Raw genomic sequence first — 27963 nt, 5'->3', positions numbered from 1 at the left:
TTACACATGACACTTGGCAGCGGTAGCAAATTACGACAAAATATGATGACATTTTCCCCGCGATACAACGTCGTGACGTACTTTTTTATTGTGACGTCATATAGTGTGTCTGTAGAGCATTGTGATTTTTCTCGGGAAGCTTTAACTAACTCTGGCAAACTCCCCGTCGAGGCCTCATTACGTCACAGTGCCTACGAATAGACCTCTCCTATGTGACGCACCACAATATACAGATTTGTATATTGTGAGTCCGCGATTATCACGCAGACAAATTACACTAAAGAAGTAGTTCGCAGTTAAAAGTCTGAAGATATTAATATTAAAAGCATTAATATAAAAGTATGGATTTTATTTTAAACATAAAATGATCAAAAGATCATTAAAAAGTAGGGATACTCTGTTCAAATTATTGTGTAAAGTAATGAATTTGATGTTTACGTTCTTGTTTTGAAAGTTGGTTACGTTTGACGTTATGTTTTTTCGTCATTCTACAGTGACGTCACAGTATACGCGGCCTAAGAAATCGCTATCCCATAATGCCTAAGTGGAAGAGTTTGGTTTGTGAGCAAACGAACTCTGGTGGAAGTTTGCTAACTCTGGTGGAAGTTTGAAACAATGTAAACAAGTTCCATTATGACGTCATCCTCGTGACGTTATGTGGGCAACGTCAAACATAATACAGTCATGATTGTGACGTCAGAACATTATACAATGTTAATGTTAGGCACTTTTAAAAATACAGATATATTTAAAATAGTTCAGTCTATAAGTTTTAAGCGCCTCTGAATATTCCTGTACATTAAAGGAGACATTCTATGTAAAATGTACATGTTAGATAACATGAAGTAAAAATATTAACAGTTTAGTTTCTGCTTAAACAATTTTATGAAATAGTTTTCCTTGGCTCTGCGTAATTGTTCATTTTCCTCTTTTACTCTGTAAAATGGAAAAATATAAAAACTGCCTTCCCCGCACGAATCAAAATGTCCGCTACACGGTGTGTTTCTTATTGTAGGATCTCTGATCTGTTGTTTATGTACACGAACACGGTCAGCCAATTTGGTTCCTGTTTGACCTATATAGTTTTCTCCACAATTGTCATGTAGGGCACTTCATACAATAAAGTAGATTTTTAGATTTACACGTCATAGTTGAATCTACATTGAAGTTCATTCCGTTTTTGAAAGTTATGGAGTGGCCGGTTTGTTTAAATTGGCAAGTACCGCATCGTGGATCCTCGCATTTAAAGACTATTGGTTTTTCGGGGTTTGATGTAAATTTGGCTTTAGTGAGAATTTTTTTTTCAAATTTGGTGGTTGACGTCTGCTGTGGAGTATACCCGTGGGCTGAATGAGGTCATTTAATGTTTCTGATTGTTGAAGAATAGGGAATAACTGCTTGGCTGTTTTGAGGAGGAAAAAGAGGAAGTAATTCTACCCCGTAAATATAGGCTAAAATCCATTGACAAGGAACCAAATGAGGAAACTAAAATTAGGAAAAACCTTGCAATTCAAAAATTTGATGCTGAAATAACACTTTTACGCATCCGAGTACCAAAATACAAGGCAAAGTTTGAGGACTGTGACCAAAAGATGTATGAAGAGATCACAAACAGATCTGACGAAAACACAAAAAGCAAACTTCTTGACCTCTGGAAAAAGAATCGGATCAAGAAAAAATCAAGTCAGAGAAACTACTTCACTCAAAACAAAAGTGGCTGGAAGATTACGAGAAAAATTATGGAAATGCTATGGTGAAAAACCCCGAACGTCAAAAACGCAAAAGAAACAATTATCAACGTTAACGACCCAACATGGATTTAGTTCAACAAAATGCAAGTACAACACACAATTTTCAGACTGGACGCAGCATATCACAATGAAATTAGGCAAAATAAGCACAGCAAAAATAGCAGCACTCGGAGAAATTACGGAAGACAAACACACATGAACAACACTGACGGTCAACAATGGAGAACATCTCGGAACAACAATCAACTGGACCATACAAACAACAATTTGATTCATCAAAATATAAACCAAAACCAAGGAGGAAGTGGTTCTTTTTTGTGGAAAGGCCAGTTTCGCAAGCGCCGCATGAAGACATTCCGCTTCCAACACCTCTAGAAAAAGCGTCAAAGATCGACCCCAAAATTATTAATTTATCTCAAAGAGATTTCTCTACACATGAAATAGAGCTACTAAAAAGGGGTCTTAAATTTACTCCTACACCTAAAAGGAACGACGTAGATGTTATCAAAGACACTGATGAATTTTGTCGAAAGCTCAGACTCAGAGAATATTTTCAAAATTCAGACAACAGTGATGAATCCCTAGTCAGAAACAAAAGTAATTTTAGGCCAAATCCAAACAGAAACAAACACCTAGATGATTATATAAATTGTTTTAAAAATTCAGCATACAACAATCATATTGATTTCCATGTGCGAGAAAACATTTCAAAAAATGAGAGAACAGCATTAAAAAATCTCACTAGTGATGATACCATTATTCTAAAGGAGGCTGACAAAGGCGGAGCAATTGTTATCATGGATAAAGACCACTACAAGGAAATGGTCCTAGAACAATTAGATGATATAAACTTCTATCGAGAACCACCTTCGAATGAAGATAATAAAACTATGTCTAGGATAAGGAAATGTATATCAAAATTCTCTGACAATTTAACGGAAAAAGAAGCAGCATTCTTACTCAATTTTGAGGTAAAAACAAGTAATGTTTATGGACTACCAAAAATCCACAAGTCTAAGCAAATTCAAAACGGAATACAGAAATCATGTGAACCATACATCAAAATACCGCGCCCAACAGACCTTAAACTACGCCCAATCGTAGCTGGCCCTTCTTGTCCAACACAAAGACTTAGTAATTTCCTAGATATCATACTAAAACCCATCTGCAAATTAGTTCCGAGTTATATTCGGGACGACATGGATTTCTTAAACCACATTCCTAAAATCGTTGAAGAAAATGCAAATTGGTGAGTTTTGATGTCACAAGTTTGTATACAAATATCCCACATGAATAGAAGCCATTTCCTTCTGGATTGATAAACATCAAGGTGTATTACAATCAAGATTTTCACAGAAGGAATCAAAATAGTTTTGGAAAATAATCATTTCTTTTTTGATAACAAATACTTTCTTCAAACAAAAGGAACAGCCATGGGGACAAAAGTCGCCCCCACTTACGCAACTTTAGTTTTGGGTTTTCTTGAGGAGAAACTTTTTACAGAATGCAAATCAGTTTTTGGAGAAGAATTTGGCCAGCCCTGTATATTGAGAATAACTGGAAACGCTATTTGGATGATTACTTTATTTTTTGGACCAAATCTTTACAAGATCTACAACACTTCCACAACATGCTGAATCACCTACACGATAACATACGATTTACAATGGAAATTAACGAAAATGAATTACCTTTTTTAGACATCCTGATAGTAAAGGAGGGGGTGAAAATCATAACAGATCTCTACTACAAGAATACAGATTCCCATCAATATTTGATGTTTAACTCATGTCATCCATCTCACACCAAACGAAACATCCCTTTTAAATATGGCCCGGAGAATTTGCACAATAGTAATAAATGAGGATCGCAGAAATACAAGATTATCTGAACTTAAAATATTTTTATACAGACAGAAATATCCACCAAAATTAATTGAAACAGCTATACAAAAGGCTAAAGAAACTTCCATCACAGAATTGCGAACTATTAAATAACATGAAGAAACCAACAACAAAACAGCCTTTCGTTCTTACACACAACCCGAGAAATCACAACATATTCAAAACAGCCAAGCAGTTATTCCCTATTCTTCAACAATCAGAAACATTAAATGACCTCATTCAGCCCACGGATATACTCCACAGCAGACGTCAACCACCAAATTTGAAAAAAAAAATTCTCACTAAAGCCAAATTTACACAAAACCCCGAAAAACCAGCAGTCTTTAAATGCGAGGATCCACGATGCGGTACTTGCCAATTTATACAAACCGGCCACTCCATAACTTTCAAAAACGGAATGAACTTCAATGTAAATTCAACTATGACGTGTAAATCTAAAAATCTACTTTATTTTATGACGTGCCCTACATGTGGAGAAAACTAAAAAGGTCAAACAGGAACCAAATTGGCTGATCGTGTTCGTGTACATAAACAACAGATCAGAGATCCTACAATAAGAAACACACTGTGTAGCGGACATTTTGATTCGTGCGGGGAAGGCAGGAAAATGAACAATTACGCAGAGCCAAGGAAAACTATTTCATAAAACTGTTTAAGCCGAAACTAAACTGTTAATATTTTTACTTCATGTTATTTAACATGTACATTTTACATAGAATGTCTCCTTTAATGTACAGGAATATTCAGAGGCGCTTAAAACTTATAGACTGAACTATTTTAAATATATCTGTATTTTTAAAAGTGCCTAACATTAACATTGTATAATGTTCTGACGTCACAATCATGACTGTATTATGTTTGACGTTGCCCACATAACGTCACGAGGATGACGTCATAATGGAACTTGTTTACATTGTTTAAAAATCTACTGACGAGCCCGCAGGGCGAAAGCGCTATAGATAAAAGTTTGAGTATTGGATTTGATTTTTTGACTTTATTCTACCCCGATACCAAGAAAAAAGAATTTATTGAATATATATATATATATATATATATATATATATATATATAAACATTAAAACACTTTTTGAAATATTTCATCCGTTTCACCAGCCTTCATCAGTCGACTGGTGAAACGGCTGAAATATTTCAAAAAGTGTTTTAATGTTTTTTTTAGTATTCTTACAAAATATAGACTTTGGATATATATATATATATATATATATATATATATATATATATATATCCAAATGTGAATAATTGCCTCAGTGTCCGATAATCAATAGGTAAAATATTAAAGAAAATAGTAAGTGCTTTTATTTTTAAAATATCTTCAGACGTTTTACATTATGAAAACAAATTGAATTGAATGAAAATAATTTGTTTTCATAATGTAAAACGTCTGAAGATTTTTTAAAAATGAAAGCGCTTTCGTTTTACAACGTGTTGTCATATTCTATTTAATATTCTACCTATGTATATATATATTCCATATTTGTATTCACCTGAGGATGGATGTTAAAATCCAGAAAGCGCTAGAGATTTAAATATATCTTGGAACTGCATATTTTCCTGCTTTTTTTATTGAATTATTTTGACTGTGTGATATCAAGCCTTTCTATTTGGATTATATATATATATATATATATATATATATATATATATATATATATATATTCAACATTATTTTTATGTGCATGTTTATATCATTTACAGATAAGACCTCTGAATGACGTGAATAAAAAGGAAATAGTATTTGGTCTGGTAGCATTGCTTGGTTCACTGGTGGCCATAGGTTTTGCAATTTTCAGACTGGTCATCACCAAAAACGGCGATCCTGACTTCACCTTCGCTCTCGTCATACTCATCAATGCTTGTAAGTTTGTTTTCAATTACTATAAATAAACTTTGTGAATAAAGAAGGTTTCAAAAACTATTTTTAAAAACTCTGATGAGCAGACACAATGCAGAGTACTTGATGTCGTAGTAGGCCAAGAAAAACATTCAGATAACACCTATTATATCGTGTATTTGCATTGGCAATATGAATTGAAAACAAAATTAAAGAGGAAGGCAACCCAAGAACGTTTTACAGGATAAATGAAAGGATTAATTATATGATAAAAATTTGTCATGCCATACTGTTGATATACGGTCTAGATAAGCTTCAGTACTAATTTGGAAACTTTAAAAATTCAAACCTCTATCTATAGAGGCCGCCATGATGTGGAGCTCTTTTGTATTCAAGATCACAAAAATCAATTATTTTGACGTCACACCGTCTGTTCCGGTTTTGATGAGATTCTAAGATCATCAAAGATGTGCATGTGGTAGATTTTACAAATAAATTGGTGGATGCCTTCCTGTCAAGCAGTTAATTACACTAATACGAGGGGAGACGTGGAAAAAAGTTTTGTTTTCGAAATTCATGACCCAACCAAGTCATCTGAAAAGAAAAAAATATGTAAACTGTGAATCCATCACTTGCGTAATAACAAGTTGAGGTTCGAGACATTATGACGAAACGTGTACCGTTTGCCTGGTCTACGACTCGAATGAACGTCTTCTCTTCATTTCTTCTTGCGAAAGAACGGGCTCAAATTTATATGGATCCAAACTTATAACTGTTTATTACTTGTCATATTTACAGTGCTGCTGATGAAATAAACCGGAACCGACGGTGTGACGTCATCAATTAAACTTTAATGGCGAATCTCTTAACGGCGGATAATTTAAAATATATGATGGATTGATATTGATTTAATCGTTAAGCAAGAGTTCTTGTTGTTGAAGACTGTCATTTACGATATCAGTAAGTCATACTTTATTCATAAAAGCAACAGTGTGGTTAGGGTTCCCTTTCCCTTTAAGACAGATAAGGTCATACCTACTGTACAATGTACATGTGATCCAAGGCTTTCTTCCCATAAGGTGCGTAAAGTGCCCATAATGCTGCAATTTATAACTTTTATATATTTTGATTCTAAAAATATAAAGGTATGATATGCATGTAGTATAGTGCACATGGGGTTAAAAAAGATTATTTTAGAATTTGATCCGCACTTCCAGCTGATAATTTTGACGATTAACTTGAAAGTGTTCAAATTTGTGTTGTAGATGACATTGTGATTTAATGACATGTTGATTTTAGTCATAAAGTGTTGATATCCAAGAATAACACATAATTGAAGCGACATTATTTGTCGAAATGCGCATCTGGTGCATCAAAATTGGTACCGTATAAGTTTTACATTATGACCCCTGGGTCGAGGCCTCTGCTGGTGGACTGTTAGTCCCCGTTGGTCTCTACAGCCCAGTAGTTAAGCACTTCGTTACTAGCTTGAAAATACGGATATGTATTTAATTGCTGTGATAAAATTTAGAAATTCATTTCAAAATTAAGGATTATCTCCCTCATGCATAGCTCTTACCCTTAGACGAATTTTACTCCACTTTTTGGCACTCTGTTTTTCCCTAAAATAGCTCTAGCAAGTTTATTGTTATTTCGGATTTCAAACATTTCGGTTAAGCATCACTGAAGAGGCACTATTTGTCGAAATCACATCTGGTGGATCAAAATTGGTGGTACCGTATAAGTACATAAGTACACAATATATATATATATATATATATATATATATATATATATATATATATATATATAGTGTGTGATAAACATTTAAGATAGGTAGCAAATAGTTTTTTCTAAATATATATGTAACTACTACAGTATTCGTTTTTCCTAGAAAATATCATTATTGATAACACATGGCAAATTTACATAATCTGGAAAGATACAAAATGAGAAAATACTTTAAACGATAGTTGAAAAAGCAATTTAGACAGATGTAGTATTCAGACCATGGGCTTGCCGATAACACCCTGATATTTGGTGAGGCGTATCCATCGAAACAATCGTTTCCTGTAAAGATTATTCGAGGTTATAGCAGTGAAGATTTTTTTCTCATGCCAACACCTATGTACAATAACAAGGGATTCTCGTTCCAAAAGACTCGTGACCTTCACTTCTAATCCCAGACGCTTGGCAATGTTAAGCGTTTTGTGTTTGACCGTTCTAGGATCGAGAACCGAGGTCGAGCGTTTCGGTTGTGTGTTCGAGGCACCGGGATCAAGAACCGAAGCCTAACGTTCTGGTTGCGAAACAAGCGCCCTCATTACCAAGATACCACGACTGTTCCACTCAGGGCAAAAATCTATGACTAAAAATGTGTGCACGTGAGGTATCTCTTGACAAGAGAAAGTCTTCAGGATTCCAGGTTGAAAATGGTCACCATGATTTTTGTAATGGAAACACATTAAAATCATATACCGGTACTATTACCACAAACTGTGCAAAAGCACTGAAAAATATATATCATCAAGGTCTAAATTACTATTAAAATATTTGTCTTTCCAGAGAAGTTTAAATCATATCGTCATGGCCAGTTAGTGTAACACGTCACCCCTGGACCAAAATAATTCTTTCAAGGTCAAAGTCATTGGATATACATTTATCAAGACTTTAGTGTTGCAATAAAGAAACACATTACAAGTAATGATGGTCTCCTCCCTTAACCCCCACACAAATCCTACACCTCTGATGGTATCCTCCACTGCACACAACTCTTACATCTGAGTCTGAATATACAATGACTGCAATGTAAACATGAACCACTACTAATCTTATCTACTTGTTTGATACCCACGTAACTGTTGCGTTAGCCTCTTGTTAATTTGCACGTTTCGTTTCCACTCCCAAGGCTAGAAAGGGATAGGGATCTTGGTAATCGCAATACCAAAATTAGTGAAACAGGGATAGGTGGTTTCAGAAGATTTAAATATTTTCGAATAATTACTGATGGAAACAGATCATAGAGGATCAACAGAGGTACCCTGGGAACCTGAAAGTATATGTGTTATTGTCCAATACGGTCAGACACTACTACATGAATTGTTTTGTGATGCCACATATTTTACCGATATGGTTTTCTTTTGATGTAACACGCAACAGCAACTATTACAATTACTATTGCAGTAGCCCCCGCAATCGATGATCCGATATAAATGTACGTTTGAACACTGTCGTTCTTTTGCTGTGCAGTTGTGTTTTCTGTAACGAGAATATGGAACAACAATTAGAATACAAATACTAAGGATTTAGATTTATAACATGACTGAAAATGCATCCGAAAATCTCAACCTAAACACTATGAAATGGACAAAATCGAAGAACATGATTATCAACACATTCGCGCAGTTTGTACACAAATATTGCGTGTTTCTCTATTCCAGGATCCTGAATTTGTACAAACTAATTGTAGAGAGACAGATACAAAATTCTTTGCACAAAGGACCCCGTATTGTTCTCCGACTCGTCCTCCACAGGAAGCAGACAAATTACCATTACTAATTTCCAATGGACAGGTTATTTCTGGAAAAAAGGTAGATACGATAAAAGTGTTATTCTCCTGATGTGTTGTGTAGTAGACACAAAATGACCTAAACCAGAAATTAGTGAGTAACAAATCGGCCCACTGTAATGTACCAGGGGTTCTCTCTTTCATATTCCCACGTTAAGAATTATTTTCTTGAAAGAAAAAAAGAAGAGAAATTCAGATAGTTCACGAATTGTATTATCATTTAGTGTAACATTTACAGATCAACCCTTTTTTCCACCGAATCCACGTCAACAACAGGGCTCTGCATTCTAGTATCCCCATCTCGCTTTGTTCCATTATTTGTAGTGAATTTACTTAACTTAAGCGTTATCTAATTATTTGTCAGAAGTACATGTAGAGGTGTGTTTGAGCGATTAACATGTATATGTTTGGCAGTTTTATATCATCAAATGTACCAATGATTAAGAACACTAGACACCTTTTTAAATGGAGGTGTATATCAACAATCTTCCAGGCTACAGAGTAGTGTATATGGAAATATATGTAAAAAGTTTGAAAACTTTATATCAGACACGTTATACCATCTTATCAGTCTCCCTCATACTTTAACATCTTGGAAAAATTTAAAGTACCATGAACAGAGACGAACATCTGCAGACTTTAAAGAATTTTGTCACAGGTGACTTTCAGCTCATAGGAGAACTTCTGAATTGTAAATTTAAAATTCTAGAGCAATAAAAAGAATTCCCTGTAATGAAATTTTATCTTCCTTGAAACACATCAAGTTGGAATGAAAGGTGACGATAACGAACAGTGATCAATCTCATAACTCCTACAAGCAATAAAAATAGATAGTTGGGCAAACACGGACCCCTGGACACACCAGATGTGAGATCAGGTGACTAGGAGGAGTAAGCATCCCCTGTCGACCGGTCACACCCGCCGTGAGTCCTATATCCTGATCAAGTAAACGGAGTTATCCGCAGTCAAAATCAGTGTGTCAAGAACGGCTTAACAATCGGTATAAAGAAACAAGAGGCCCAGGGGCCTTATAGGTCACCTGAGTATCATGTAACAACCTTCCAATGTTTGAATTAGGTTTGTGTTTAAATATAAGAATTTTACTTTTGGATGGAAGAAACATTGAATAGCTATGTGGTCAGCCCCGCCATTGCACCAGAACCCCTGACCCAGGGGCCATAAATTTCAGTTTTGAAAGAAGCATCCTTGATCATCATTATCATACTATTAGTTTGTCTACCTAATACCCAGCAGCAGAGGAGAAGATTTTCAAAGAAATAAAATGCATTTTCACTATATGATCAATAGGGCCCCACCCTAATACCAGAACCCCTGACCCAGGGGCCATGAATTTCACAATTTTGAAAGAGGCATCCTTGCTCATCATAACCATGCTATTGGTTTGTCTACTTAATACCCAAGGACAGAGAAGAAGATTTTCAAAGAAATAATGCATTTTCACTATATCACTTATAGAGCCCCACCCTAGCAACAGAACCCCTGATCTAGGGGCCATGAATTTCACAATTTTTAACAAGAGGTACTGTGAGCAATGCTCACTAAGAATACCCCCCGCTTACCCCAATCTCCCAAAGGGTGTTGGTAATAGGTATAAACTACCTCTTTTCTGAGTGTTGCTACTTCGATGTCCAGTGCGCATGACCTTTGACCTTTTGACCCCAAAATCGATAGGGAACATCTTCATCCCATGGGTAGTCCATATATATGATATGGTTACTGTAGGTGGAAAGGATAACGCTTTAGAGCCCGGAAATCATATTGCTACTTCAATGTCCAGTGCGCTTGACCTTTTGACCCCAAAATCAATAGGGAACATCTTCATCCCATGGGTAGTCCATATGTTTGATATGGTGACTGTAGGTGGAAAGGATAACGCTTTAGAGCCCAGAAACCATATTGCTACTTCAATGTCCAGTGCGCTTGACCTTTTGACCCCAAAATCAATAGGGAACATCTTCATCCCATGGGTAGTCCATATATATCATATGGTGACGGTAGGTGGAAAGGATAATGCTTTAGAGCCCGGAAACCATTGCGTCTACAGACGGACGGACGGACGGACAGACGGACAACCCGATTCCAGTATACCCCCATCCAACTTGTTGCAGGGGGTATAAAGAGGCATCCTTGCTCATCATTACCATGCTATTAGTTTGTCTACTTAATACCCAAAGACAGAAAAGAAGATTTTCAAAGAATTTCTACACTTTCACTATATGACCAATAAAGCCCAACCCTAACACAAGAACCCCTGCCCCAGGGGCCATGAATTTCACAATTTTGGTAGAGGGCTCAACGCTCATTATAATTATGCCCACAGTTTGGCTTCTTGATGTCCAGGAGTAAAGAAGAAGATTTTTTAAAATTACACTCATTTTGATGGTTTTTGCCCCACCCCTCAGGCCCCAGGGGGGCAGGGACCACGAATTTCACAATTTTTGTTTCCCTCCATCCACAGATGCTATATGCCAAAATTGGTTGAAATTGGTTCAGGGGTTTCAGAGAAGAAGCTGAAAATGTTCAAATGTTAACGCACGACGCACGTCGCACGACGCACGACGAACGACGACGGACAAAAACAGATAGCAATAGGTCACCTGAATGAATTCAGGTGACCTAAAAATAAGTAAGAAGAATTCCAATTCATCTTCCATGGGGCTAAGTACAATTATCATAGAATTTTAAAAAGTGACAAAGGCAATACTATATATATATAATTTTTTGTATTCACCTGAGGATGGATTAACAAAACAATACACATATACATTGCAATCTGTAAACACTAGGTTTATTCAGGAAATGTGGTATTAAAATACTTCATGACTAAAGTATACGTTGAATTTGTCTGTAGAAGTGATGAAGTATCATTAAATATTTTTAAATTAAATTTCCTGTTCTGTAAACGCTTTAGCATACTGAATATTCTCCAGTTCTCAAGAACTTTTTTTAAATTCATACTTTCCTGTATTCATCGCATGAGAGTCTATTAAAAATAAAGGTGAAGATAACGAACAGTGATCAATCTCATAACCCCTATAAGGTACACAAAACAGAGAGGCTAACACGGACCCCTATATATACCAGAGGTAGGATCAGATGCTTAGGATTAAGCATCCCCTGTCGACCGGTCACACCCACCGTGAGCTCTATATTTTGATCAGGTAAACAGAGTAATGCGTAGTCAAATACAGTGTGCCAGGAACATCCAAACAATCGGTATGAAACACGTCAGACAGCATTTGATCCAAAGATAGGTTGTATTGGCAAAGTAGGTCATTTTTACCATAGAATTTGTAAAATGCGATTGAGAACAATTCATGAGAAATCACATCTTCGTCAGGGATATCGTTTTTTATCACACAACAATACTTTTCCCAGGTTCATAGCAGGGCTTCCGAAAAACGATATGAAATCGTAGTACATGTTCATAATTATGCAAATAAGGTAGGTCAACCATGCATGCACCACAAAAACAAAACAACATGTCATCCTCTGAAATTGTTAACATTTACAGTAAAAGACCTTGTTGTTGTCACCACGGTTGTTCCAAGAGGATTGTGTGTCTTTATGAAGTGTAAATAATTTCAAGTTTCTTTAAGCAGTAACGTAGCGACGACGTCACAATCTAATTGAAAGCAAAAAAAATTTTGACACTCGGGTTGTGAAATAGACAGTAAATCAAAATGTGCGTTTATTGATAGTTGTATGATAAAAAGAATCTTACACTCGTGCTTATGACATATGACATTTATGAAATTCATTACCGGAATTGAATATTTCCCTCGCCAAGATTTGGGAAATATTAAATCCGGTAACTCATATCACAAGTTTCATATGCCATAAGCACTAGTTCAAGATCCTCTTTATAATATTCTGACCACCATTGTATTAACAAAACGGTAAAACAAATAATCATAAAATTAAATACTGCCACAAAACACTTTTTTCTAACTTAGAATTTAGAACAATTCGCTAAATCTTCTTAAATTACTAGAACAATATTAATTAAATGTAAAAGTAGATGAGTACACATTACATGTATGTATGTATATATATATATATATATATATATATATATATTGGTTGAATATGAACATCAGAAGTTTACCAATGCACAAGGAAGATACGGATGGAACCCATCTGCCGAAAGCATCACAAGTAACATACTTGCTGTTGGCAAATCGGTATCCGGGTTTGCACTTAAATTCGCAAGTCTGACCAGGATATGGAACGCAGTCAGGCAACTCCACGTTCTGTGGAGTAATACAGCGAGACACTAAACAAAAAAAATGACAGGTGTAAGAAAGCAATATGGTGGTAATACTTCCCAGCGTATGTGTGTGTAATTCTTTAAGTGATTTATTATTTTTTGTGTAAAATTGACAAGACAGTAAACCTCCTTGACACGTGGTTTGGTCTGATTGTAGATCCACATTGTCCTGACACCCACATGTTCTTCCGAATGGCGTAGGAAAGCAAAATGTGCTGCAATTGCCGTTCTTCCTCAAACAAGTTGTGCTCACTACAACATAGAACGCTTGGCTTAATCTTAATCAAGTCTAATACTATACATCTCATGAATTTTCCAGATGTTAATTTCCTTACCATCATTCATATCATCTGCATATATAGCAAGACTGTCAAGTCGACCAAGCTCTGGATGGTTTGACATAAAGGTAACTTTAGAACCTGTTTCTTTGTCCATTTTTGTAATCCGTCTGTGCGTGACGAAGCATATATATCAATAAAGTGCTATGCATATGAAAAAGGCTCAGTTCTATAAATACTATTTAGAAATCTTCAGATAATAAAGTTTAATTCATAAAACGACTGTATAGCGGGAATTTTGGCAGGTTGAACACTTGGCGAATTGAGGAAGAAAATGAATGTCAATATTTCACGATTGTATTAGCATGTTCAATATGAATATAGAAGGGTATAGACTTGATAATCATTAATTTGACAATTTGGAAAACATCACTTAATTTAGCCATTATTAATACTATGGCAATGAATAACCATGGATCATGCTATTAGTGATATATTAAGAATGATTATTTTAGTTATTGGGAGAGGGCCTACATAGGCTCTGCCTGTTGTCAAATCCTGTTGAGTTTCTCAGTAAAATATGTTTAAATAAATAAAACTATTTTAGTTATACGAACTGTCGATTCCATGCGGTGTAATACAGATAATGCTCATGTATCACAATATTCATTAAATGTGCTTCATTATCCGTCGTCAGAACTCGTCTGTTTCCGCCATTCAAATCAGAATACTCGATGCGGTTCTTTAGTCCATCCGTCCAGTAGAGTCTCTCAGCTACAAGAGAATTCTACACATTAAACCACAGTATCTCGTTCAGGGATTACTGAAAAAACAACGATAATGCAGGAACTCATATATTTGAGATGTATTTTCTTACATGTATAATCAATTGCAAGACCGTTCGGCCATCCAAGATCAGTTGTTGCAATATAGATTTTCGACGTTCCGTCCATATATGCTCTACCTATTTCAGTTATATTTCCAAACTCTGTCCAGTACAAGAAACTAAACATCGAAAAGGAAATCAAAAGAATTACATATTGCAACTCTGCCTTCATGATGCAACAATTATTGTAGTTATTACACACCTTCAGAAAGAAGAATTGAAAGTAAACAGGCTTATAGAATAAATGTCCTCGTTCAATGTGGTTGTAATTTATCAAAACCCAGTCTTATTTACGTAGATATTCTATGAAATTGTGCATATATACGATCAAGTACTGCCAGTCGTGGACTGACCCTTTTGATGGGTACAGCACAATTTCTCTTGGTCTGTGCAGGTTAGACAACAAAGTCTTATGAAGGGATATTTTTCGATGGACCACTCCAATATAACTCTGACTGGGGGTTGGTCCCACTGCGGTGTAGTAAATGATTCCTGTTGAATAGTCAATCGCCAAACGATCAGCATAAGCAAAACCTGTGAAAACGAAAGTTAGATGTGGGCGGTTTGTATCATATCAATTACAAAAGTTTACCAGTACTCGTATTAGTATTTTTTAACATATATAGAGCTTTATATAATCAACAAAATTACCCTAAAGCTCTTTACATAAACAGAATACTAAATGAAAGAACAATAAATACATAAAAAAGACATAAATGATATTAAACTGAAGTAACTAGGAATTGGCAAAACTATATATTGTTGTTGTTTTTGTCTTTTTAAAGTTGCATCATACAATTTATTAGATAGACAGGTCGACAAAGGATGTTTACTCCTCTTAGGCACGTGATACCAGGTCCGGGTTTTACCAGATCTTTATGTTCTACTCCATATTATGAGTTATGAGAATGATCACTGTTCGTTATTGTCACCTTTTCATTGGTCACTGTACGTTATCTTCACTTTTTCATTAATCAAATTGAAAAGTCTAATGACTTTTGATCTCACTTTATAGCTATGGGGCCGGGGAGAATGCATATATGTATATGTATAATAGGATACCTGTTGTGTAGAATAGAGTCGTGTTCTGTCCATGTAACGAAGTGGACATAATAGTTTTCGTCGTGGTATCGGAGTAGAAGATTTCCATTGTTGTTTTATCAAATGCGATCCCGGGAACCGTCCTTATACTTATTGGTAATTTAACCAGATTCCCCGTGCTAATGTCGATCTGTACGATTCTTCCGTGTGAGTAATCCGCGACCAGAATGAAATTGGTCGAGAACACGCCTACAAAATGCAACAAAACATATAATTTGCTATTAATGGATTTTAATTATTTTGAACATACTTTTTCACATTTTTCTTAATTTACAAAGAAGGATAAAAACATGACAACAATGTTTGAAAAGTTGGATACTAAACTAAGTTATTACTCACTACTGTCACATGTTTTCAAATCTGATTGAAGCTGAAGACCAAGGTCGCATTCACATTTCCGACCACTCTGTGTCGATATACATATATCTTCACAACCACCGTTCAGGACATAACAACTACCTGTGTTTAAAAAGATATAGAAAGTCATTCATTAACTGCAGTCGATTGATAGATGTATGTAGCTGCTGCAACACCAGACTTGAATACTCCCGTGCATTGATGATATTATGTCATAATATAGCGGTAGTCTCGTGGTTAGACCAATCGGTTTGAGATCTCGGTTCGATCATTTATTGACTCCTAGACGCAGACATTTAAAATCGGCAGTGAATGTTATTCCGCCAGTCATTAAATGTGAATTTCACGATCCTTTGAAATACGATACATTGAACGTAAATATCTTGTCACGGAAGGCATTGGCACAATTATGAACCCAACTGCTACAACTTTAAGTGTCGTGTATAGGTCTACATCTGTGACGGTGTCGTCTTTATATACGTAAAAATATTTCGAATGGGGCGCAAAATAACAAACAAACACTCCCGCTACCAAAATTAATTTATTCTATCATTACCAGTCATCAGGAATCCTTGAAATGAATTAGATCAGGGTATAAACCGTAATGAGCAACATGAGAAGATAGATTTCTACAATGGCGTGCATTTATATAAAACTTACTTAACAAACATTTGATGAGGAGCCTTTTAACTCATCACCTTTCAATTTGCACACTTACGACGATGGTGAAGATTTATAGTGCAGACTGCCCAGATGCACACTTATACATTTGAGAGGCATTTATATAATAATGTCCTATACAATATCATGTGTATTTCGTAATACGCTCAAAGATCAAGTACACTCAGCGTGTTGGATTTACTCTGACTAATATAACTGAAATTGATCGTGAGATGTGTACAATGAAAAAGAAGAAAATTACGTGCTTGTGTAAATTTTGTTGATTTTGGGATCTGAAGAACAAACTGAAGCATCAGAGTAAAAGGGTAATAAAGCTCTGTTTAAGGACATTGCACGCCATACTCTCATGCGAGAAAATGCAACTTATATTGACTTATTCTGAAAAACATGAACCTCTAGATTAGTAAGACTTATTTTGAAGAAAATGAACCTCTATATTTGTAAAACTTTATATTGCCAATCTTTTGTGAATATAATGAACCACTAGATTTGTAAGACTTTATATTGTCAATCTTTTGTGAATATAATGAACCACTAGATTTGTAAGATTTTATATTGCCAATCTTTTGTGAATAAAATGAACCTCTTCTGTCCTGTTGTAGAGAAGAATCGTACACGGTGACTTCTTTTGCGTTTTCTACTGCATCCACATCAACCTCCTTAGTCGATGCTGATTTTCTGGCAAAATGAAGTTTGTTCCCAAATATCCAACCAAAGAAATCCTACAACAATTATAAGTTTATAAGCGTGTATAAGAAGTTTTTGCTGAGTGTTTGGTACTGTGCTAATGAATCTACAAAATTCAAATAATATGTATGATGGTGGTTTTCTGGAGAAGTTTTAACTTTCATGTAGTTGAAGGGAATGTGAAATAATCCAGTCTATATAAAGAAAATGGTTTAGATATTTTCATTGTACTTGTATGCAAATATATATAACTCGATAAATTTTCAAATCGCAGAAATTCCTTCCCTTGCGTCACTAACAGAAAGGACTTATCAATTATGATTAATTGTGTATCCTTATAGCAAATAATTGAATTATATATAGCGCATTTGCCATGGCATTTACTATCATCTAGCAGTGTCTATAAGAACCCAATCTGTACCGTTTTATACGTTCTACTATTTATATTGAGCATGTATCTTTACTTTTGCTTGCAACCAAATCATAGTAAGGATTATACAGCCAGGGGAGTTAATGCAGCATGCATCTTTATTGACCCCTCTCTATTTGTCCTCTTTATTTGGACAATATATTCGTGTCTATGCAGACAGTAAATTATACACCAGTTTTAATTCGCTCCATGCTGATTTCCCTCCAAGATTTTGAATGTCGATACACATGGATGCATTGTTTACCCAGTGTTTGAGTCAAGCTATAATTTTATTTTAATAATGATAAAGGAATTTTTTTTAAATCAGAAAATGTAAACCTTATATGCAAATGCCTGCGTTGCACCAACTGCGATGATGTGGCTTTTAATGTCAGATCCATTGACCATACAGCTTTTAATAATTGTACCATCAAGCCAGTATATTCTGAAAAGATTAATAAAACTGTGTATAATACATGTATATATATCAGATTTAAGATTGTAAATCCTTGGAAAATTTAGTGAGTGCATTTTAGTTACGGCTTGGGTAACTGCCTAGTTTAACATCCATTTTTAAAGACTAAATTCAATGACTATTTCTTATAGTATCCCAGAAATGTCATAAAATTTTGCTGAGTTTTCAACCAAAAATCAAGCTTCACACTTACACATTAGACGATACCACACTTTACCACCGATCCATTGAGAATGCAGAAGTAATAAGATTACCCAAACGTTATAAAGTTAGGAAAATTGACACTTAAGAAGATATGTCATTATGTTGCTAAACTCCATATCGCTACAATGTAAGTCAATTTTCTTCAGTTAATATATATTGTACCAAAGAAAAGTCTTATTTTTATTGCCACGTGACATTTTCCCCTCGATACTACTTTATACCTCGTGACGTACTTTTTAATGTAAAACTTATACGGTACCAATTCTGATGCACCAGATGCGCATTTCGACAAATAATGTCTCTTCAGTGATGCTCAACGGAAATGTTTGAAATCCGAAATAACTATGAAGTTTTAGAGCTAAATATAGCCAAAATCAGCGTGCCAAAAAGTGGAGCCAAATTCGTTCTAGGATAAGAGTTATGCATGAGGGAGATAATCCTTGATTTTGAAATGAATTTCTAAATTGCATAACAGCAATTAAATATGCATCCGTATTTAATGTGACGTCATATAGTGTGAAGTACAATGAGGTATATTTCTGTAGAGCGCTGTGGTTTTTCGATGCGAAGTTTACCAGGATGATATAAATCATCAAAATTGATACTTTAAAAATTAACTAATTTAAAAATATAATATGTTAGGCTGAATGTTGTCTAACGTGGTTCATATCTATTGTTACGCCTTATACGTATTGTGACTACTTCGTTTACCTGGACATAGAGGGTCCAATACGGGTGTGACTCATCAACACGGGATCTTTACTCCTCTTAGGAGTCTGATACAACATCTAGTATATACAGGGGTCCGTGTGTGTCCTACCATATTAATATGTAGCCAAAACCTATATCGCTACGTGGATGTTCATTAGTTACACAAAATTATAAGCATTTGATATACCAGAGAGGAACATCTCATATTACCACCTGATCGTATCAGTCATGTAACCCGATGTGTATACATTTCAAAATTCCTTCAATATATTGCTTCTGCACAAGTGAAAATCTTATAGCATTCAAATATAAACTAGTTAGAGAGGCAAATCCACTGTCGTTAATATTGACCAAACATGCTCGGCATAACTCCCGTACTCTGACCGTCCCATGCCTGATTGGTGTACAACACTGTGCGACCGCACAATGCCGTCAGGAAAAATATGGACCCCTAGAAACTCCAGACATGGAATTAGTTGTTCAGAAAGATTTCGCATCCCCAGTTGAATTGTCACACCGACATCAATCCTTCTGTTTTGACATGGAGTAATTTGTAGTAAAACATCAGCATGAAAATAACACCTTAACAATTAGTACGAAACACGTGAGAAAACACTGGACCGATGACACACTGTGTTTGCAAATGATATCATTAGAATGATCATAGAATGTGCAAACTGCAGTTTCTGAACTCCAATGTTGATGCTCCTGTAATATCAACATATTTATCAGTAGCTTGCCCAGGTTTAGAACTTGATACAAACAGATGTGATATTGCGTGTGCAATCAGTTGAAAGACTCCATACACATGGTAATGGAATAGTACTACATAGACATTGGAGGTTGACGGTGACAAAATTGTAGTCATTCCATTCGTTATAAAGTTTAGTTGTTAGTTTACCGCTAATATCTTTGTTCAGTAAAACATTCAAATTTGAAAAGGATGTAGAAAACTTTGTATTGTTTTCTAGTTCGTTATGATATCACGTAATTCTAGGATGAAAACTTATCAAGAAGTGTTGATGGAAATACATCGTCAACACGATGTTTCCAAGATTTAAATCGTTTTTGCATTCTTGATGAATGATGGTAAACTTTTCACTGTCTTCCTTCAGTTTTTGCATAGAAGATACGAATTGAACGATTTTCATCATTGAAATATCTAATGCTAATCCATTCATTTTCCACAGAATTAGAAATTACCTGCTACTTGTGACGTCATAATGGAGAGAACTGGGATTGCCCATATTTGCAGACGACACAATGATTTTGGGAGTATCCCTGTTCCATGTCCCTCGCATTATAGACTTCCCTGATGATCCGGAAATCCAGAAAAGATACCTAAAGCGTATTCAAATATATTTATATCCAGATGGTTCTTTAGAATCGAAATTAAATCTTTTAGAATAGACAAAATATGATACTGGATAACTATGAAACAATGAAGGAGAAATCAATACTAGTATTACTTTGACGTTGAATTAGAGAATTAGCTTGTGAAACATTGTAAAATTTCAACAGACCCATTATGTGCATCCAACGTTAGTGAAACGGGCCGTTGAAGTCCAGAATAGATTGTTGAAATTGTTCGAGAATTCAGGGAGAAGGTCCTGATGCTAGACTGGTGAGGTTCAATCCATCCAAGAAGATTGGAAATCCAGTCAAAAATGAGATCTGCATGAATTGTTGAATTATATTCTATTAAATTTGATATAAAAAAAATCACAGATATCTTAAAGGACTATATTTCGATAAAAATGTACTTTTATGTTCGACTTCTCTATTCTACAGTTTCTGATTTCAATCCCAGCTCAACATATTCTTAAATTCATGGTTAAATCCTACATAAAGGCTAGGTCATAATTCCTTTGGTTTCAATTTCGGGCTTTGGATTACAACGAATAAAGAGAATATCATAATGCAATGAAATAAACTTCATTACAATATTTACGATTTAATCATGCGAATTTCAAGGTACTCAGTAGTATATGATGTCACAATGAAATAGTGCGCTGTGCCAGTGAGGACATTCGTTATCTCGCGGGAAAATGACATGATATATTAGAATTGTTCAATAATGCAATGGATTTTTCTCGCTATATCACACAGACAGTAAACATTACATGGTCACACAACCATTGCAATCGTAATTCCAACATTCACGCAAATGTACAAGTATAAAAAGGGTGGTGGTATGTATCATTGAATATTCAGCTGTACAAATAAAAGGGCCGGTATATCGAATCAGTCTGTATGGAATGATATATTGCACCACGATTGTCCTTGCGTCACACTTAACACACCAACGTCAACATGTGTATAACGAGACATTGGACTAGCAACCGTTATGAACAAATATGTGTCCCACAAATTTCTAAAACCTCTTTTAAAAAAGGGCAACCGCCGATCTAAACTAAATATTTAGGTATGTTTCAGACAATACGTGATTAACTGTCATTATCTATCAATATCCTGCGGAAGAGTAAGTATTTATCATAATCTTAAGTTGTTAGCGCTCATGCGGTCTCAGATCGTTACATACATATTTCAATAATATATCCGGCAAGTGAAAATAACGAGCAGTTATCAATCTAATAAATACTATAAAGAATATAATTTACTATAAAGAAAAGTCATTAAAAGTATAACAAATACATCAGAGGTGGAATCGGATGTCTAGAAGGAGGTAGAATATAGCAAAACAGCTATGAACCCACATGCATTGTCATTTGCAGGATCCGAGCCAGGGTCGTTTGCAAAGGGGGTGGGGGTGCAAGTTGCTTCAAGTTATCTAAGCGATATGTTGTGACCAAGAGCATTAATTATCTTAATTTCCAAGATATTTTTATCACTTTGCAAGAGGTGTAAAGAAGAAAATAAACACAAACTGACGGAGTTTTTGTTCACATTTTAATGAATGCTCGCAGCGTTGTCCTGATATGAACGTATTTTTCGAGCCTCGAAACCAGCCTCATTCATAGTCGTGATGAATGTTGCCCGGAAATAGCAGATTATCATTATCAAGTCTGCCTCCACTTTTTCATTTCCAAAATCAAAAGCATGGTATGAATTCGCCATGTTGCAGAAGGTGCAGTTTTAAACTTAGTTGCAGGCGGTATTTAAAATCTTAAAACACCTGAACGGTATGTTTAATATTTGTTTTATTAATTGACGAAATGTGTGTCTGTTTACACAATAAATTCTTTATAGAAATTCTGATGTGTGTTTCTTTTTTATTTTCCTTCATTGCAGTGGCAGATCCAGGATTTCTGAAAGGGACACATATGAAAGTCAATTATTAGCCAAAATATGGAGCTATTTTGGGTGCCAATCTGGGATTTTACTCACATTATTTCTAAATTTATGACGATAACAGGAGGTGGCCTCATCTAAATCTGCTACCGCAATTCGTAAGCAAAGAGCCAGATGAAAGACATTTGAAGTGGTGATTGTATTCATACACAAGAAATTCTGAGCACGTGGCCGATTTCATGTCATCACAAATTGAATGTAAATTTCGTTAGTATTATCATAAAAGGAAACGCATTGGCAAATGTAAATATTGGGGTTGAAATAATATGCTTTGAAATCAGCATTCCGCATATTATATGGTCTTTACCATGATCAACTTTGCAAATAAAACCTTTCGTTGCTTAGAATCCGCGTGTTACGTGTTTCACTCACATTTTTAGGCGGTTCTTTGTATACTGATTTTGACTGCGGATGCCTTCCTTTATCTGATCAAGATATAAGGCTCATGGCGAGTGTGATAAATCAATAGGAGATTCTTACTCTTCCGGAGCACCTGATCACTTCTTTGATGTGTACAGGGGTCCGTGTTTGTCTTGCTATTGATTGATTGATATGAGATTTATAAATTGATGACTTTTTCATCCTTATTTTGAAAAAAGAACCTACCAAATAAGACAATATTCATACTTTGGGCAAACACTTTTCGGGACCTCCACAACACGTTTTATAATTTATACAACTAAGTTAACTTTCGATGCCATAACATTTTGCACTAGTGGAGAGACGATTAAACATCGTTATGTGAAGTGTGTAACATTAAAGTGGGAGTTCTAACGAACTCAAAGACATCCAGAATTTACACTTTGCTTTCCTACTCACTGTCTGGACATTGTTAGACAGTCTTGTGACTTTATGGCAAATACCATTGTTACCTAATTTACCGTATCCCGATAACTTTGATAATGCCGCACGATATTTCATGTGTTTTTACCTCTAGCGGATGACACGGATGCCAATTTTCTGATCTGCTTATTGACGATGTTTAATTCCTTTAATGCTCTATTTTTGCTGTCTATATAATAGATAACATGCAAATTGGCATCGACAGCAAAGGTCTCGATGAAGGAAGATGAAACGCTAAGATACGGAATCTGGCCACGTCTTCCATTGACGGAGAGCACGCTAAACAGGAAAAATGTTGTTGCATTATTTACGACGAAACCATCTTCGTTGATCCATGAACTTTCTGAGGAATGAACAAAACCAATCTTGAAATTCGTTGAAAATGAAAACAAATATAAGTAAACACGTCATTACATAATGAAGTAGATGTATTCCGTGTATCAGTCTATTAAACTTCACCAAATTTGATGAAAATGTGATAACCTACAGCAAGCATGGAATACTTTTTCAGTGATCAAGAATCTATGCTTCTATATCATATTCCATAACGCAAATGAAATTGCCATTTTACAAATCTCTGGATTTTTTCATTTAACAGAGAAATCATCTGAGTTACCTGTACACGTCAAGCTGTCTGTGGAGAGTCGGGAGCCTTCGGCACAGAGACACGTGGGGCCCGTAGGAGTGTTAACACACATATGTTGACAGCCTCGAGAAGAACACGGGTCTATACGAAAAAAAGTATACCTTTTCCTACATAACAATGTATACATGTACAAAGGAATCAATTACTAACGAATACTACATATTAGGCAATGCATACCAATTCCTCATCATTTTTTAAGTTCAATGATGATTCTGTTTTCAAGCTAAAAAAAAAAAGTCAAGAAGTTATTTCTCACAATTCAACCTTTATCATTGATGGTAAGTTAGTTATAGCCGCAAAACTAAATAAAACTGAATACCTTTACGATATATCATAAACAATACAGGTGGCTGGATAACTTACTACATGTATAACAAACACACACTGTGCTAATTCACAATAAACAAAAATAAACAAATAGTATTTTCATTTGAAATATAATACGATGAAATACGATAAAATGAAAATTAGTTCCTACAAATTTAACAATTATAAATCATTTAAAAATGCTGAATATATATTTGGTTTTGATAATTTTACTTAAACGTCTATCCTGTGTACAGATAATGTACGAACGGTAAGTTACGCCGTGAGTAGTTAGGTTTAGACCCTCCATAGGTGTAAGTAAAGTCATGATTAGTTAGGTTTAGACCCTCCATAGGTATAAGTAAAGTCATGATTAGTTAGGTTTAGACCCTCCATAGGTATAAGTAAAGTCATGATTAGTTAGGTTTAGACCCTCCATAGGTATAAGTAAAGTCATGATTAGTTAGGTTTAGACTCTCCATACGTATAATTAAAGTCATGATTAGTTAGGTTTAGACCCTCTATAGGTATAAGTAAAGTCATGATTAGTTAGGTTTAGACCCTCCATATGTACAAGTAAAGTCATGATTAGTTAGGTTTAGACCCTCCATAGGTATAAGTAAAGTCATGATTAGTTAGGTGTAGACCCTCCATAGATGTACGTTAAGCCGTGATTAGTTAGGTTTAGACCCTCTATAAATGTAAGTTAAGCCGTGATTAGTTAGGTTTAGACCCTCTATAGGTATAAGTAAAGGCATGATGAGTTAGGTTTAGACCCTCTATAGGTATAAGTAAAGGCATGATGAATTAGGTTAAGACCCTCTATAGGTGTAAATTAAAGACATACGCAACGTTTTTGACATCTTTCCAAAATTACTTTTCATATTCTTGGTATGAGGAGTTTTTGTATGTTTTCGAATTTTATATTGTAGCAATAATACCAAACTTCGTATATCAGTCAGGGTAGATCAGCGGTTAGATTCCCTAACTAGTAATGAATGGACCCGGGTTTGATCCCCGTGTGTTTCAAAGATGCTCTCCTTTCTGTGCTACAATAGCATTGTAATGTCCATGTATATAAACTTTTATAATACATGAGAGATGATTTTACGTTTTTACTTCCAACAATCAGGGACTTTCAAAATATGCTAAACCCTAAAGTACGTTTGGTAATATAACCCAATATGTTTTACAGAAACGATAGAATGCAAGTGAATTATACTTGAAATGTCACGAAAAATATATATTACTGGAAAACGTTGAGTATATCCTTCAGAAATATTTATGTAAGTATAGACAACATGATGAAATGTTTGTAAGTTGAGATATGTTCGTCAAGGTTTAGCCAATGTCAATACATCTGGTGTGTCCAGGGTCCCGTGTTACACAATGTCAATACATCTGGTGTGTCCAGGGTCCCGTGTTACACAATACCAATACATCTGGTGTGTCCAGGGTCTCGTGTTAGACAATGTCAAAACATCTGGTGTGTCCAGGGTCCCGTGTTTGCCTTACTCTTAATGTTCTGTTCTTTGTTGGAATTATGAGATTGGTCACTGTTCATTATCTTCACCTTTTCATCATAGGATAGATGTGAGTTAAGACATGTTTATCTAGCTATAGTTGCTATGATTAGATGGTAACTAGGATCTGTTTATTTCATATAGGGCGGGTGTGACCGGTTGACAGAGGATGCTGACTCCTCCTAGTCACCTGATCCCACCTCTGGCATATCGAGGGTCCCGTGTTTACTAAACTCTCTATTTTGTAATACTTATAGGAGTTATAAGATTGATCACTGTTCGTTATCTTCACTTTTCATTTAACAATATGATAGAATATTTGTAAATTCAGACATAAGCACCTAAATAATACTTGGGTGTCTCTTCATCGTAAACGTGAACAGCGAATGGCTTTGCTGACTCGAGCTTTAAGCTGTAAAGAGATGATCCTGATGTCGTGTCTATACCAAACACCGTTTTAGCTCCAGTGCTAACAGCGTGCAGCATATTCTAAACAAAAGAAAACAAACACGTGAGGTCGCACTGTTGTACAGACGGAGAGGGAAAAGCAAACATATCAATATTATCATATACTTTCAATTTCGTTTCTTCTTTTTCTTTAAAGGTTTGCTAGGATATATCACACGATATATGCAAACAGTACGTCACAATCAATTCACAAGCAAATTACTACGCCGTTAATTATTTAAATTGTTCGTGTTTTTCACCTTTTACTCAGTTTAACCAATAAAGAAATCGTTAAAAATATAATTGCTGTTAGTTTCTAAATGAAATTGAAAGCATATAATAAAAAGGTTATATACTTTGTATGGGAAAATATGACGACCACGTTTTTTGTCGCGGACGGACCTCGCAAACTCGGTCCGTCTACGCTCCAAAAAACTTGGTCGACATATTTTTCCATACAAAATATATAACCTATAATTGCAAGTTAGAGATTATGTAAATAGATTAACCCCTGAACAGGGGAAAAGCCACAAAAGAATACAAAGTTCAACAAGCCGAATGAAGCCCGGATAATTCGTGATTCACTATTACATTCAACTACCTGACGTTTTTGTCTTAAAATATATTTAATTAAACTTGATTTGTCTGTTGGTGTCAACACAACACAAGCAATTACATGTAGTACGTTCAATATGGTCATTTCAGTACCAAAAAATGAAAGAAAGCGTTGCACGCGCATACACGCGCACGCGTGTATGATTCCGAATTTTTGTTGATGTCGTTCAACAGGCATGTGTATCATATACCAGCAGTGTGAATTTCATAACGTTTCCACCAAATACAAGGAAGTTATAGCGATTTTAAAATCGTCCAATCAGAATTCAGCACACGTGCATGTACGTGCTGAGCAGTAATTCTAACCACAGCAATTTGTAAAGAGTACCAAGACACATCTAAACCATTAATATCAATAGAATTTGATGCAAAACAAAAACGTTATCATCCTTTAAAAATTGAACATTTAAAAAACGTTACACGCGCATGCACGTGTGCGTTGGCATTTTTGTTACACCAATATATAGATACACATATTGTCTACGTATGCTGTGAATATCATCTCATTCGCTTCATAAATAAGATAGTTACAAACGTTTTAGTATTATCCATTCAAAATGAAGCGCACGTGCATGCGCGTGCAAATTGGTAATTTTGACCATGCAAATCTGTTAAGGGTCTCAATATCTACGTATGATATGAATTTCAAGCCATTTCAATGAACAACAAAAAAGTTAGACTGATTCCAAAGTTAGCATACAAATTTTGTAATGCATGTGCACGCGCATGCGTGCGCGTACAGACAAAATTACTATCATTTTTCATATCTACAAATGATATACTACCATTCTATTTAGGTTTCATATCGATCCCCTTAGCAATCCGATTTTCCAATTTTTGTACCAAAATTGCAATGCACGTGCGCGCGCGTACATGCATGTGCAGACAAAATGACTATCACCATGCACATCTACAAACGCTATACTATCATCCTGGAAAGTTTCATATCGATCCCTTTTGTAGTTTCTGAGAACACTACCGGACAAAAAAGTACCGGAGAAAAAGAATAATAATAATAACTAGATGCGATCTCGTTGCGAGCAACGAGTGGGTCTTCCGCCCAATTTTAGATGTGATGAGATAAGAATTTGACTGAGATTTTCGTTCATAAATAAT

At 35.3% G+C, this 27963-nt stretch overlaps 1 protein-coding gene across 2 annotated transcripts in view; it reads right to left on the bottom strand.

The window, feature by feature from the left end:
* LOC130051273 (low-density lipoprotein receptor-related protein 4-like) overlaps window positions 1-27963 on the bottom strand; it is a 160410-nt gene that overhangs the window by 52280 nt on the left and 80167 nt on the right. The window contains exons 4-19 of one of the 2 annotated variants that reach the window (XM_056153075.1): window positions 26127-26274; window positions 23927-24037; window positions 23399-23653; window positions 20679-20829; window positions 20359-20496; window positions 18105-18210; window positions 17253-17391; window positions 15971-16090; window positions 15593-15820; window positions 14884-15064; window positions 14522-14649; window positions 14262-14418; window positions 13702-13814; window positions 13493-13618; window positions 13205-13372; window positions 8633-8765 (exon numbers count right to left, since the gene is read on the bottom strand). In XM_056153075.1, the coding sequence (XP_056009050.1) occupies window positions 8633-8765; window positions 13205-13372; window positions 13493-13618; window positions 13702-13814; window positions 14262-14418; window positions 14522-14649; window positions 14884-15064; window positions 15593-15820; window positions 15971-16090; window positions 17253-17391; window positions 18105-18210; window positions 20359-20496; window positions 20679-20829; window positions 23399-23653; window positions 23927-24037; window positions 26127-26274 (2402 nt within the window). Of the gene's footprint in view, window positions 1-8632; window positions 8766-8874; window positions 9087-13204; window positions 13373-13492; window positions 13619-13701; window positions 13815-14261; window positions 14419-14521; window positions 14650-14883; window positions 15065-15592; window positions 15821-15970; window positions 16091-17252; window positions 17392-18104; window positions 18211-20358; window positions 20497-20678; window positions 20830-23398; window positions 23654-23926; window positions 24038-26126; window positions 26275-27963 lie in introns of those variants that run through there. The other variant, XM_056153074.1, reaches the window with a different exon arrangement.

The sequence above is a fragment of the Ostrea edulis genome, chromosome 1 (genome assembly GCF_947568905.1).
Source record: "Ostrea edulis chromosome 1, xbOstEdul1.1, whole genome shotgun sequence".
NCBI classification, from domain to species: Eukaryota; Metazoa; Mollusca; class Bivalvia; order Ostreida; family Ostreidae; genus Ostrea; species Ostrea edulis.
This window is presented reverse-complemented; position numbering and strand designations above follow the sequence as displayed.